The 16,685-nt window shown below is 32.3% G+C and overlaps 1 protein-coding gene across 7 annotated transcripts in view; it reads left to right on the top strand.

The window, feature by feature from the left end:
* The window catches only part of LOC110994315, a 195,111-nt gene that overhangs the window by 131,810 nt on the left and 46,616 nt on the right, over positions 1 to 16,685 (top strand). For all 7 annotated transcript variants that reach the window (XM_022260877.2, XM_022260876.2, XM_022260875.2 and 4 more), the window contains one exon: positions 12,199 to 12,341. In XM_022260877.2, coding sequence (XP_022116569.2) covers positions 12,199 to 12,341 — 143 coding nt within the window. The remainder of the gene's footprint in view (positions 1 to 12,198; positions 12,342 to 16,685) is intronic.

The raw sequence follows: 16,685 nt of genomic DNA, 5'->3' as shown, positions 1-16,685 counted from the left end.
ATGTTAATCTTTTAACTTTCTCATTCAAAAAATTTCTAAAATCGCTGATCAGTCGGTGAGCAATTTTTTAATGAAGACACATTTAACAAATTTCAGAAATTAATCGCTGAAACCAATTGTATGGCAGAGGGTTGTCTATCAATATCTACCAGTCAACAGTAACAGTAACAGAAGAAATACAGTTTAAATATTGTATAATATTATAAATATACACGGTTCTTTTTTAGTTTAAAATAATTTTAATTATCACATATACTCACCATTATTTATTTCGGATTGGTATAATTGGTTTAATATTCTTAAAACATATATCCGCCATGCCTCGGTGTGGTAAGCTGGTGAAATATCAGAACAGATTTATACGTATAGAAACTTTAAAATTAAAGTAATCATTAAAAATTGATTCATAAAGACATTATGATTTCAAAGATTTTTTATATTAAGTTCATACATGTTACTTAAACGTAAAAGAAGCTTGGAAAGGAATTGTTTTGTACGATGCCAATAGTGTCTTAAAGTAATCGCAATATTCCTCATTTCACAGCGAAATTGTACCAAAAACAATTGTTCTGTTAACGAACACCGTCTAAGCTCACAAAATTCATCAATCGCTGAAATCGTGAACGCTGGGGGCTTCGTACAAATTAGCCATCAAGACTGAGCAATCTGTGGGAGGCACCTTTGTCACGACATTCGAGATCTGTCTGCACCAGTGCATACATTTAATGACAGCAATAACAATATTGTACTGAACTGTGTATTCGACGCGTTGGCCGGGTAATAAATTCTGTTTGTTTGCTATGAAATAAATTGTCACTGAAAAATCTGATGCTTCATGCAATGGGGTGTGACCATAATATAGTAGTAATAAATGAAAATATTAATCGTAGCTTGTTTAGAAAAACAAACAATATATGAAACTTTAAAGTCAATTTTAAAACGATCGCTCACTACGTAAACTGAGGAAAATTAGTTTGTCGATTAAACTGTAGTAAAGAAAATCGCTTTCGAATGGATTTCCTGAATGACCTACTTACAATTTCTATAATAAAATCTCGCTTTTGGAATACTTATATAAAATATAAAATCTTTACTGATAAAACTGAATAGTGTATTGTTAACCCACTAGTATTTTGCTATAGCAACATTGCCAAAACTACTTGGAGACTCAAATGGAATTGATAATAGCATGACACTATCATTATATTGTCACAATAATTAATATTGATCATACGAAAACATACTAATCATAAAGACAAGTACTCATTATTAATTCAAATTCCGCTGTTCCTACTCAAGTAATTAGTGTGTGTCTGTTACGAGGGCGCATTTACACGAAACGCAACCAATTCGTCATACTAAAATATCGCAATATTGAAGGTTGAAGTAAGCGCGAAATTAATTTGTTACTCAAAATTGTAATGAAACATGGCTTGTTTATGTAATTAAAAAAAATCTTGTCAATAATTCAGTATCACGCAGCTATATAATTAAATAAACACAACACAAAACTTTTTGAATTTGTTTGGATTTTGATTTTAATTGTTTCTATTATTACTTTGTAGGTTAAGAAAATTGTAAATACAATAATATATTTATATATGTATATGTTTTACAGTGAAATAAATAAAATTAAAGGGACATATAGTGCAGTTCGGTTTGTGCTCTGTATAAAATAAATAAAACCTACTCTATATCGACAGATCAGAAGACAGAGTGTGTTGCAATTGAATTCAACATGACAGTTGACACTTTTGATGCATACATGATATTGGACAGGACTTATGTTTGTAAAAACATTATATACATAAGAAATTGCCCAACGCCTAGTGACAGCATGATACAATTACTATTTGCTTACCTATGAAAAAAATATAAATGATACAGAAGTTGAAAAAACCTTTTATTTGATACATAGTTTTAATATCAATCTTCAAAAGACGAATCAGAAGACGAAATAGCTAAGATTCTATCCTGTAATGTTTCATTGTTGTCAATTAATGTATTCTAAATAGAATGACTACAATCAAGCCTAAGCAAAAAGGTGTATAAATATTTAATACATTTTGCTACATTTAGCTTCTGTTTGAAGTCAACTAAAGTTTTTTACGTTCAACAAAGTCGCAAAGTATGTGTATCTTCGGGGAGTTTTTGATGTGTAATAAGAGTAGATATTTAGTACGGCTCAAAGTTTTTAGATTTCGTAGAACGAAATGAAAGTTTTTATTAGCTAAAAATTAGTACAGTTATACACTTGTTTTTATTATCAAAACTTTAGGCGTGATATTGTAATGACCCCTTTGCATTATACTTAATAAGCTTTATGTAATCGCTTGGAACAATCCAATAATACTGTTAAGAGGCGATATTAAGGGAAATTATTTCAAAATATAAAACTTAGCAATTTTCTGTATCGTTTTATAAGCGAGTAGTTAATTTTTTATAATTTATGAGATCTTCCGTACCTGTTTTATACATAAAAACGGAAATCTATTTTATAATGTACATTACTACTATATACTCCGTTTCGGGTTTTTTATCGTAATAATGACTTTACATGACAGTTGGCTGTGGCAGTCTTTTGTCAATGATTACGTCGTCAGGCCAACGTCGAGTTATGTAAGTAGTGCCATGGAATAATAAAATCCCCTAGCCGCGTATATCGTCTGTCCAACTGATTTTTGTAGTTTCTCTAAGGCATAATAAAGAAGCTTATGTGTATACAACGTATTTGTTAAACAGATCGCAATAATTATGTAATAAATCATCGCGTTTATATCTGTTTAAGTTTATTTATTTTTTACTTGATAAGTTAATATAGCTTCAAAAGTGTAGTTATAACTTTTGGCGAGAAGACTAATCCGGCACATGCTCTCAGAGTTAAACCAAGCTTTTGGTTACCTGACCTTGCATTGTAATCCTAAAATTGCGGCTTCTTTAGTATGGTTATATGTTCCCATTAAATGAAGCAACAAAGTTCATTTAGGCAACTTAAATAAAATGTAGGCAATTTTAAACACCTTCATGTTGGAAATGAAAAGACTTTGTCGTTATTTTATAATTAAAATCAGCTTAGAAATAGTTATTATTACATTAACAATATTACACATTTAGTCGATATAGATACAGTAAATTATTTTAATTATACTATCTTGTATGGACAGATATTACGATGCGTGGATTGGTCAGTGGCACACTTTTATCAATATTTGGATTAAGATGTCTATCTCAGATGGTCAAAAATAGCTTGTGATAGGGTTTGGGTTTTAGTCTATATGGTTAGTTAGGCGGTACTATCTTCAGACTACGTTTCATACTAAGGCTGCAAATGTTTGCACCAGAGGTATAATCCTCCTACGGTTACAGGCTCGAATGCGGACTCGTGTTCAAATATAATAGGGTCATGTGATACGCTAAATGCGTACCAAATGTGTACTGGTAACCAAATAGCTGCAACGCCCATTACAGTTAGGTCTAAGTAAACCCAGCCAACTTGGTAATTGTCTACACAATATTGTACTAACGTTAAAGAAAATATTAAATTATAGAATAATTCGAAAAGGACACTTATGATACAATGTATAGACAATGAATGAAACGCATACATTAACAGAGGTTTTTAATTGTCCGTTGAGTGAACTTAGGAAAGATCTGCTTCAGTCTGCGTCATTTCCTATACTATAAGAAATAGTAACTCTTTTGTGTAAATGTTTTAATGTCTTCCTTTTCAATGTTCTCTTATTTTTCTATGTATGAATTGGTTTGTACACGATATAAATATGAATAGTTGCCGCATTGACGTATTCTGTAATGGTTGCTTATTTTGATGAAATAAAAATGACCGTGACGGTCAATCGATCTCCTATATGCACCCCAATAACCCTACTAAGACAATCCATTTTTGGCGACGGATAGACGGAATGAATGGAAATGGAAAATCAATATAAACTGAATAAAACCGTATAAATAATATTTATATATACATATCTATGTTTAAAACGTTAAATTCTAAAGATAGGATATTGGCACAGTTGAATTGTCACTTTCATACAAAGGTCCATCCACATACACCGATCCAAGCTACCATGGATAGCATGTACCGACAGTTGGCTATTACAATCCGTCCATTGTTTATAGGCACATTTTTATCAATATTTGGATTTAGATGTCTATCTCAGATGCTCAAAAATTTTTGAACGAGGTAGATTGAGATAGGTTTGGATGTAAGTAGACTCTAACTAGACATTTATAAAACAAAAGTATTCTTGGAGGTGTCCAACGGGTTTGTTGTAAGAGGTGTTTCGAATTTTAAAAATGTTTTTAAACATATAAACGGTACTTTCTAGGAGTTGAAATCTCCCAGTAGAAAACCCTGTTATTATTACTAAGCCTGAGTTCTGACAAAACCACAATGATTTTAACACAGATTTAACGTAAAAGGGTGAAGAAAAAACCCATCCAGCGCTGCACCACAGCAAGTGTAACTTAACCTCACCGAATGATTTATCTAAATTGCATTCACCCCTCTATTATTTACCCCCTAAGTGGCTTATAACACAAAGTTACTCAATATGCTAATTAAGATCGGAGCGTTAAGTCAAAATCTATTATTAAGTTGCAACTTGATTAATCGACTAGAACAATATTTCCATTATAAAATTAATAGTATGAGCAGTTCATAAAGGAATATAATAATATTAATCCAAAAAAGGTACAAGTCAAAAGTACCCATAATCGACGAGCATTCATAATGAATGTCATAAAACTCAATCAAACAAAATCAGGGTCTCTGCCAATCTTACAAATTACGAGTAAACAAAAATACTTGATACTTGTATTAAAACAACTGCACCTGCCGCAACTGCCTTTTATGCAGCGGAAACAAAATGTATAGGATGTTGAACTCTCGAAACATCCTTCTGAAGTATTTTCATATAGAAAACTCCAAGTTACGGGACACATTTACGTATTATTCAACAAAAGTAGTGTTAAAGTGTGAAAAGCTATGTTCGCGTGTAACGAAATGTTTCCGGGCGAGAAAATTTCTTGACTGTGCACATCCGGGTTTTCCATTCACACGGATAGGCCAACGCTGACACCTCAGCTTTTATCCAATTTCAACCAGTCTCTCGTTTCCATTTAAATGCATGTCTTTAGATATTTTGGCGATATTCCAAATTTTCGATCGTTTAAACTTTAACTGTTCGGCTATGGTTACAGTTTTTGAATTAAATTTGGATAACGTATACTTCATTATGGAGGAGGCCTACACCCAACTTGGGGTTCCAGTAAACAATATATAGAAATTTAGGTACACATATAATAAGTAAAGGAAAGAAAAATTATATTAACATAGATTAAACTACATAAACTAACACTAAAATAAATTGTTAGTAGTGTAAATTTTAAATACTGGAAATAAAAGGCTTTTTTATTTTTATTTTATTATACTTCATTATCTCCTATTACTCAACCTTGAGAGTCTTAGCCTCTTCCAGCTCTTCCTGACCTGTACCATCGCGAATTTTAGCTTTGAACTGCAGCAGTCCACTAAGACGATCACGTTATGCCTAGGATCTACTGATCTCTACTACTACTGGGTTGAGGTGCCCCAGACAACGTAATCGATGGCCTTGTATTTTTCGTATTGACAATTGTTATTATTATTATTTATTGCTTTAATATCCCGTGAAGCATAATGTTGTTGCAGCCTTACAAGAATTGTAGAAAAAAAAGGACGGCGGCGAATTTATATGTTTGAGAACTAGTTGTAAATAGTAATTTAGAATCGTTTTATTTAACTTCATTACCTATAAGCCTTTAAAACATTTTTCTTACTAAATATTTATTTGTAAAGCATTTTTGATTTAGGGAACTAGGGCTAACACAACGTAGCATACAAAGAATACAAATCCTGTGTTAAAAAAGTTTCATATAAAACAAAAGAAACATGAAGAAACAAGTAAGTTAAAAATAAAAAAGAGTTTTAATGATTTTCGATAAATAAAGTTATATCATATATATTTCTTGTACCCCAATTCACAAGGTGAAAACAAATCGAAATTCTGAACGCTTACAGCGATGTAATTAAAAAAATATTTTTTCATTTACAAGACGTCACAGCTTCAAAGAGAAACACAATTAGGTAGTATGTATTTTCAAATTTAGAACACAAATAGAGGTACATAGCAAACGCCCCAGGCGTAATGCCGCCCCGCCGGGTCACAAATATGAATAATTTTCTCATCTCTACCTTCATCCACTCCTTTGTCTACAATTTTGGCCCAGAGACAATTTTATGACGAATCGTAAACGAATATTTTCAGGCGTTTTTGTCCTGATAGTGTATTTGAGTCTGTGATGTGTGAAATTGAAATCAGTGTGGTAAATTTCTCGTCTTCTTTTTGTATAAGCAATAGAGTATTGGCGTTATAGTAAAACTCTTTGGTGCATGATGATACATTTTAAATGTCTAAGGATAGCAGAATATGAATATAGTATATAGTAGTAAAACAAACTATGTTACTGATATTTGTCGTATAAGCCCATCTCTAGGGTCCCAATGTTTAAAAATAAGGTAAAGGGTTTAGCATTGGATTATTGGTAAAAAAAACTATACAATTAAAATTAGGAAGCTCGATTTAAAAATAAAGAATATACTGTTGGGTAAAATTTATTTAAGTTCCAAAATTTTAAAAACATTTGACATGAAGTTTTCAAAAGAATAAAGTTTTAAATGTTTCACTTGGGATGTTTTATGAATTATGCAACGCGCGTATACAGTTGTCATGTTATGAAACAGTTTGGCCGGAGTTTGCATTTTATAGCAAGTAAGTGCCTTTTGCTTATTTTATGGGTTATAAAAGTTGTGTGAGTTAATGAGAACGCTCCTATGAGGCTGCGTCGAAGTTTTGACAATGAAATATTCAACAAATACTAATGCCCGAACCCAATAATTAATCCACAATCTCAGATTGTTTCAATCTGACGTTGTGGATTGTCAGACCGTGACAGTCGATCGATCTTCTATCTGCATTCCAATAACCAAACAAAACAATCCATTCTTGGATCCAGAATGCAATCTCTTCGCTCTTTACTATCATATTTGATAAACAATATAAGCCAAATAGAGTAAATAAAACGGTACAAATAATATTAAAATATACATGTATATGCTTGAAACATCTCAAATAGCTTCTTAATTATTTGAAAACCTGGTGTAAGTTAAAATCTTAAGGTAGGATATTGGCACAGTTGACATTATCATACAAAGGTTTATTCACATACACCGATCCGACCTACCAAGCACAGCTCGACAGATGGCTATTACAATCCGTCGATTAGTTACTGGCACACAGATGTCTATCTCAGATGGTCAAAAATGAATTAAGATAGGTTATTGGGTTTGGGCGTTAGTCTATATGAAGTATCGTTTTGTTTAACAGCGGATTTCCATATCAAAAAGCATTTTTTCGAAAAAAGAAGTATCATATCAAGCGAAATAGTTTTCCAGCGAACTTCGAACACTTTCGAAATTCGAATTCGTGCGTACGCATAAATGCCTCAAATGACACACTGAAGAACGCTTCTGTGTGAAGATTATTGAACAGATAAAAAATATAATCTCCGTTACTAGATATATATATATGTATATGATTGTGTAACTAACCTTTCAGCTAAAATAATTGCATTCAATATACAACATTATTAAACACACATTCGGTCATGTCAAATACAATTTATGAAAAATATTGAAATACATAATTTAATATTAAAAACATACAAATGATTTTAATCAAGCCAGAATAAATGTAAACATATTAATCCACGTTCGTTAATCGAAGTTTGCCGAAAATGAATGAAATATGGCTACCAAATTAAATAATTTTTTAATGAAATATTTGCTGTAATAAAAGCGAATAGTTTGGACATGATTGGAAACGCTCTTCAAACGAAATGAAGTGGTTTTAATTAATACACATATTTATGAGTGTAACGTTTCTGGTTTATTGATCTGTTAATTCCTGTTTGAAAAACATATCATTGGGAACTCAATGTAAACACTCCCTTTATTCCGTATCTGACAACACTGTAAGCCTCTTAGCGAAGTACACTCATGGGCAGCTGTAAGCTTCTTTCAAAGTTACTCGGCTGCGCAGGCTCAGACTATCTCACTTTTCATAATTATTAGTTTACAATAATACATAACTTCAATCCGTTAAAAAAGTGTTTCCTTTATTTTTTGTTATTTTGTGCGGTTCTCATAATCGTGTGTTTGGTTTGTAATAAACATTATGTCTGTCTGTGTGTCTGTCTAGTTATGTATTGTAATTTAACGTGCCTTTAGTCAAATTAATTTAATATCTATTTATTTGTTATTAACCAATATTGGCTGTACCATCTTAGATATTCAATATCTCGATAGTTTCTTGTTTGAGACGACACAACTAACAACTAGAATATTGCAATTAGAACGCCCAAGTGGTCAATGCTGAATTGTTTCTATAGAATCTATGTTACTTACCTAAAAGCTTGTCAAGTACAATAGTGAATGAGCGAGCTTTTAATAAACGTTTGCAGTTACGGTATTGCTTCAAAAAGTAAATGTTTGAGCGAAAATACCTATATACGAATAAAATATGTGAAAATAGTACAGTGTACTAATCAACTGTTAAAAACAAATCGTTATTTGGATTTTGGTTTATGCTAATTTATGAATTGTATTAGAATCATAGATTTATAAATAAGTTTACCATAGTAAACTTGTTTATAAATCTATGATTCTATTTTACTATGGTAAACTTATTTATAAATCTATGATTCTATTGGATTCAAAGCAGTTTTTGCCGCGCACCAGTATGTAGCTTCTAATGGTAGCTGTACATACTCCGCGAGACACCCCGAGACAGGCCGGGGGCGAGAGTGTACAGGAGGGCTCTCGTCTCGCCTCGCTTCCTCGCAGTCGGTCTCGCCTCTCTCGGTCACGAGACTCGCGAGACCCTTTGCGCACGAGTCAAAGGGTCTCGCGAGTAAAACGAGAGCGACCTGTACACACTCGTTCAATCACTTGCTCGATGACTGTGGTTATTGTGGTTATTATGTGTTACAGCAGGGGTTTCCACGTCCATTATTAACGGTGTTTTAAATACAAATAACGTAACGAGTGTGTACAGGCTGCGCTCTTCTCTCGGTCCTCTCGGTCGAGACTCTCGGCGAGAGGCTCTAAACAAATTCAACTTAGGGTACATGAATAAAAGAGCGTATCAGGTCCTTGCGGATCCATAGAAGATTTGCGAACCTTCTACTTCTACACATTGCCAGAAGGTTCGCAGGCGGTATCACTCAACATCATAAAAGCCTTCTGTTACATAAAAAAATGCACAGTTCGTTGAAATATTTTATCATCGTCGATCTTACTCCGACACTAAAGATAATTTTGATCTCGTGTTACGCATTATTACGCGAAACAATTATTGCTTATCCGAAATAGTATCTAGGAACTCTAGGTTTATACCACGAGCGTTATTCACTATGTAGGTATGCTACCGCTATGGCTACCTTCAAGAAGGACGCCATTTTCCTTTAAGAACCTATGCAGACGTTACTATACTTACGGTAAATAATGAGACATAATTTTTCCTCGAGTCCATTAAGGGGAATCGGTCAGCCAAGACTGATGGCACTCACACAAACAAACATACTAATGTTAGCTATTTGGGGACAATGGTGTTTTAGACAACTATGAATACGTATCTTAAAGAAAGAAAATCGTAGAAATGCAATACTAATTAGTATTATATATTATACTCGCTTTTATATTGAATTGAAAAATTATAGGGAATTATATAATTATTTAAATTATCTTTCATTTTGTCAGTGCAACATAAAAACCAATAGTTGCACAGTTTAAATGTTTGACTTCAAAGTTTTTCGAACTTTACTTTAACGTGTTTTATTCTGATTTCATTACTATGAAGGGAGCTAGTTTCTTGTATCACTTATTTGTGGAAATCTCTTAATCTTCAGCAAATCGGGGCAAACGGGCAGGAGGCTCACCTGATGTTAAGTGATACCGCCGCCCATGGACACTCTCAATGCCAGAGGACTCGCGAGTGCGTTGCCTAAATGTTCAATATTAATACACCCTCTCCCTACTATTTTTGATGCGTTAGTCTATGCTTTTAATAGTATTTAACTAAACGAATAAACAGTTTCCTTTTCCTTTTTAGTGTGGGGCACTTTCCCTAACTTCACACAGTATAACTACTCAGCTACTTAAACATTACATATGCTACTGATAGATTAATAACGAAATGAAAGCAAAAATTACTTGGCGGATTTTTATACAATAACGTTGCCGGAACCGGTCGCTAGTTATAATTAAAAATAACTCTATATATAAAAATAATATATAAATTTTAATTTGTGTTCTGTTTTTTGTAGTCTCTGCATCTTATAATACCTATATCTTTACTAAACAGCGTTACATAACCTTTTAGAATCTCATAAAATATAATTTGTGAGCTAATAATAAATACCTTAACAAATTGTAGGTAGTTGAACAAAAATTTGTTATGATTCCAGTCAATTATTGGAATTTCTCAAACGCTAATTGAGTTTCCAGTCCTGAAATTCATATCGTATTTCGGGAGAATATTTAAAATATTCCGTTTATAGGAAAAATTAATTCAAATATTTTTTCTAAAATCGTCCAAGGTATAGGAATTATTTAAATATTTTACGCTTTTAATATACACGCTTATAAATGCTGTATATATTAAAAGCGTAAATGTATGAGGAATAGTACAAATTTCAAATGTATCTTAAATAAATGTGTGGCACTGCGACTGCCGCGGTGTAGTTATTGAAAAGCATTTTTTATCAACTTATTCAATTATATTTATTTATTGTTAATTTGTGCAGCATTTTTTAATTTACTTCAATCTACCATTATACCACTCTACTATATAATATTATTAAGAGGAAAGATTTGTATGTTAACATGTGTGTAACATAAAAGTATGAACCATTCTACCACTCTACCTGATTCAGACTAACACATCTATATAGTCTGTCTCACTGTAACGCGTACGTAGAGAGATGTAAATACGCAGTATGTATTCTGTCCCACTCCAATGCACCTGCGCTACGTCACCAATCACGCCAGACCGATGTGAGACGCAGTATGCGTTCTTTCCCACTCTAACGCATGTCAGACGCCGACATTATGTGTTAGGTGTATTTCGTTACGAAATTTCTTGATTCGCTCTCAAAGCCCGCGATTTGTAAGCAATAATGCGGTTTGCCCTCTTTTTTTTTGATTATTATAATTGTACTATATTTCTGTATACATGCAAGTGTTAATAAATAAATGTTCATATTCGGAAGTCGTATCAATCTTTCCCAAGTTAAAACAATTAGGTTTATTCTAAGGGGCAGTTTGGATGTTTAATAGTTTATGAAAATTGTCTTGATTCTTTGTATATTCCGTTGTAAGGGACTTCGAGAATCAAAGATCTTTGACTTAAATCGGACCTCTTCTCTATTAGAATTATGAAGTTCATAGCCGAAACATTTTATTCTTACCTACGTGTATACAATTTCTATCTACAAAGTGCAGGCTTGGTAAATGCTCTACAAAAGTGGGCTCTTAAATAAATCGCCTCAAATTTATCAGGTGGAAATACCTAGTGCGCTGCAAATGGATATTTATTTCATTTGAAAATGTACCTCAGCAATTTTTCGTTCTCAAACTAGTTATTTATGTCCCTTGCATTCGGAGCTATTAAAGACTTTCAAATGTTCTTTTGTTCGTGCCATAGACTAGAGATGAAACTGAAAGATCCAGGTGGCCAATTATAACTGTCATTAGGCGGACAAAGCTGTTACAGAAAAAGTATATTTTTTACGTTGTATGTATATAATGGTCTTGTACTTTAGTACATGAATATTATTAAAAATAAATTTAATTGGTTTATCATCAAGACAATGTAAATACAATAACCTTTGAAATATGAAATCAAGTTTAATAAAATACATTTTTGTCTTAAAATTTCTCATAAGAACAAAGCAATAAAATTATTAATATGTTTAATATATAGACTAAATTATAATCTATCTATTCCGATTTTTTTGAAAAATATTACGGATTTGTATACTATGTGGGGAATATAATAAAAATATGGTTTCTGCTTTCAGACTGTAAAACACCATCTCTAAGCGTCGACGGCATCACGACAGTATCAGTTGCTGTGACGGGAATCGACTCTCGGCCTCTTGCGAGGCCGAAGATAAGGCCAAAACCAGCCTCGCCGAATCGCCAAGGCCCACAACAATGCCAAGTAAGCTTTGTCTCCAACTTACAAGTAGACTCTTTTTTTTCTTTGTGAATATTTTGTTACCTACATGAATAAACGATTTTTGACTTTTGACTTCTTGACTTTGACAGTAAGAATTATAATAATTAAGGTACATTCAACTAAGGACTAACTAAGGACAATAATATCCGCACAAATGACGTATTCATTATTGTATAATTTCATAATAATAAAAACAGTTAAGTTTATAATTGTTGTACAAACTTATGGATATGTGTTTTCTCTTCCCACGTTATAAAGGTTACTTACCGTAAAAAAATCATGTTTTGTCAAAAGTATATTCGCGTACATTTATCTCCACCTTTATTATACATGTTATAAGGTTCTAGACTAGAGTCTTACTTTCGTATGTTTACTAAATATTTACTGACAAAAAACGTCACAAAGTGACAATGGTCAAACTCATGAACAGTGAACTCACCAAGTCAAAGTTTCTACGCTATACATATTAAAATAACTAAAAGATAAAGTTTTTTTTAGATAGTGTCATTCACGACTTTGTTATGGAATAATACTAGCTAATAGTTTCGTAATCTTGGTATGGTAAATATTTTTATGAAAATATAAAATGTTTCATCATGACGAACAGACTGGGAACAAATATGTCTAATTAAATTTGTAAAATATTCCTCGAGCTGAAAAATAGAAAAAAACACTTTTCACCTTTTCGCGATTTATCGTCCCTATAAGTAAGTACCTAAGAAAAAAAATATTATTAAGATCAACCTTTTTGTAATACAATAACATAATACCTTTTACTTTTAAGTTCATACTTCAATATGCTAAGTACTTATCCCAAAGGACTTCACCGCAGTAATAATTTTGTAAAACTCGATTATAAATTACAAAGTGAACCTATTTGGAAATTCTCTTTCGCTAAATCAATTTCCGGTTTCATTATTTTTTAATGAACAACGTATTTCTTGAACGCGGCACAATCAATAAGGGAAAATGAAAGCTGCGGGGGGTATGACGTCACGTGACTTACTTCCTGGTTAGTTTCCGTTTGGTAACGACCGATACACTGCTGATTGCTTCTATTTGTATTGTCCGCACAAAGACTGTCGATATATTATTTATTACATAGTACCTATATTTAATCAAAATACCCAAGTTTATCGTTATTCCAAATCAAAATTAAGAATCCTATGAAAGCCTAGGATTCTAAACTATAACCGTAAGTTTTCAATGACCGCTGCAAAGATCTCAGTGTAGATTTAAAAATGTCAAACTTCGCGGCACTCATATTTTTTTTATCTAATCAGCCAGCACTGAATAGAGTAAATATGTCCATCAAGGAGGTAATATACCCAAAGAGGTTAAAATTGCGGCAACCATTAAGTAAATGTGAAATTGGAAAATGTTTAAGACCGCTCGTAAACGTCGTTAAAGATCGTTATCCATTTCGGAAGCTGTTCTATTACACCCTTAGTAAGAACCTTACCTTATCTATAAACACCTCGAAGTTCATAGTATGAAAGCAATCAAGGAAAGTAGTCATTTGGAATTAGCACCTAGTTTTCAAAATGACGCCGCGAACTTCGTCAGAAGGCATCGAACGGAATAAATAATTCAGTGAATACTGCTAGTGTTACAGGAATAATTTCGTTTCGTCTAGACAACTTAAGTACTTTAAAAAGTTGATGAGCCTAAGCAAAGAAATCATTTTTTATCTAAGATATATGTCTTATGCGATAACAACTAAAAAGATGTTAGTGGTTATAGTATAGAATTATAATGAAAAATCTTTCCACGTAGTCATTGCGTAGTAAAGACCGTTCTAATAGCCAACATGAAGAACCAAATCGATATTTCATCCCCAAACCATTACAGAGACGGAGATATTTATATTACCCCAAACAAATCTCAACCAACGTCCACAGAACCTTTTCAGGGACTATTAGTTACTGTAATCCTTTATCAAAGTAAATTAATAATAACACAATCAAATCTTCTTAAATATTTCCAGTAACAGTATTGTAATATAGCCGAAACATATTTATCGACTGGTATTAGTTAAGTCCTAAGCCAAAAAATAGACACAGGTGTAGGCGTTTGTAAAACGATTTTTTTACGGGTAATTGAAGGACTACTCTGCGTAATGGACGCGGTGAGTAAAATAATATATTTTTTTTTTATAATGCAGTGAGAAATAAAATTAAAGACGAATCGATTATGCCCTGCCTTCGATTGGATTGACCGATGATAATATGATATATTATTACGCCCTTCTAACTAATCTTTTTAGTTTTAATTCTTATATAAGTTATGTTATATTCTTGGCGTAAAATAAATACTAATCGGCGAAAATTGAACAGCACTAATTATTTTCTAAAAATACGGGTTCTCAAAAAATTTATTAACACGTTCAATAGCAACTCGAAGGTTGACTTGTGAAAAGATGAGCGAATCGTATGTAGGTCAGTCCGATGTAAACAAAGGGTGGCACACCCCTTTCTACCCGGTGATACATAACCTTCGCCGGAAAATATTTCAACTCAGAAAGTAGCTCGTTAGAGAAATCAATAGTAGTTTATTGCTGTGAACATTGATATGTGGAATTTAAATACGACTTATATCAACTCTCAGCCATACTCTCAAATACAAAGTGTAAATTATTGTGCGTGTGTATTATTGTATTGTGGCACTTACACACATTCAGATATTCATATATTTACACATAAGTAACTTTTATTATTATAGCTTACATAACTTTTTTTATTAGATGTTAGTTCTTTTTAGCTTAGCACGGTTAGCTTACTCAACTTTTATTGATGAGATGTTAGATAGTTTTAATCATGCTCTATGTACCTAAAATAATTGAAATCTACCCCAGAGCTCAGCGTAAGTACTAGCGATAGATAAAATCTGTCACAACTATATTTCTGTCACCAAAGTTTTAACTAACAAATGCTGTAATCGAAGGCATGCCTATGTTTTATTCTAAGCACAATACGCCTTTATGGAATTTCTTTTCTAACACCTTCTGTGTAACTGCGTTAGTAAGATTATGATAGGATATTTATTATTTTTTGAAATAACTACGTAGTTCTTAGCAAAACGCAACATGTAAAATAAGTTTTAGTAACTCGCACATTGGAACCATAATTGACATGTTGCGTTTTGTTTAAATATATAATTATTATCTTACTAATTACCCAAGTAAAAGTATAAAATGTTTGTACAGAGCTAAAAATTCACTCAAATTTAATTATCACAAAGATTTAATTATCACAATTAACCTGCAGTTCAAGACGTAAACTAAAGTATTTTGAAGCTGACATTTCACGTTTATGGTTTCGATATCTTTCTGCGTTTTCTCACTAAATTATTTCACATCGTAAGGCGATATTTTCGTACCCGCGCCCAAAGTCATGAAACTCAATTGCATGGTTATATTAACCGTGTTAAAATTATCCGGACTGGAAAATTGCATCCTCTTTTATGAGAGGAGTAATGAGTTTTTAATTTTTATTTAAAATTAAAACATTGTTGTTAACTCAATATCTACTACATTATATGTTTATACATGTTGAATTGCTTCTCGTAACTTTTTAGTTTATACTGTAGTATACTCCTTGAGGCACCAATAAACCCTTAGGGTCTGTTTCACAATGTCCGGATAAGTTCCAAATAAGCTATTTAGTACTTATTGGTAGGATAAACAATATTTTTGCGTTTCACGACTATCAAATAGCGGTATTCGTCATAAATCGCGACGTATCTTATTTGAAACTTTATAACCTTACTTAACTTATATAACTTTACTTAACTTTAATAAACTTACTTAACTTTTCGAATAATTTATATGTTGCATAGCTATTTGGTACTTTATCCATTGTGAAACAGACCCTTAGTGTAATAAAATAACATACGGTTACAATGCATAAAACCTAGATCTGAATTCAATAAGATTACGATACATACACTTTGTATCAACAAAATAAATAAACCAGATGCACCTCTATCCGTATCAATCTGTATGAATACCTTCACAAATAATGTATTAAGCAGCACTTGTATAGTGTATTAAAAGGAGTGAATAACACGTACACTTTCATATTCCCCAATATTATTCCATTTTTAAAAATATCGTATAAAGTAAGTTAAGCGGTTATCAAACACGATAACGAGTTTATTATACTCAGATTAACGCAAAAATTAAACCAATAAATCGCCATTCAAACAGTATTTATGCGAGTTATAATCACGGATATGAGCGAATCAAATGAGATTCGTATCGCTAATTGGCTCGTCTAGCTAATAGCCTTGATGGTCCTTGCCAATTAACGGGTATTGATGTCTCTG

Source organism: Pieris rapae, chromosome 11 (assembly GCF_905147795.1).
Source record: "Pieris rapae chromosome 11, ilPieRapa1.1, whole genome shotgun sequence".
NCBI classification, from domain to species: Eukaryota; Metazoa; Arthropoda; class Insecta; order Lepidoptera; family Pieridae; genus Pieris; species Pieris rapae.
The sequence above is the reverse complement of the archived record's forward strand: the minus strand, read 5'-3'. Positions and strand labels throughout refer to the sequence as shown.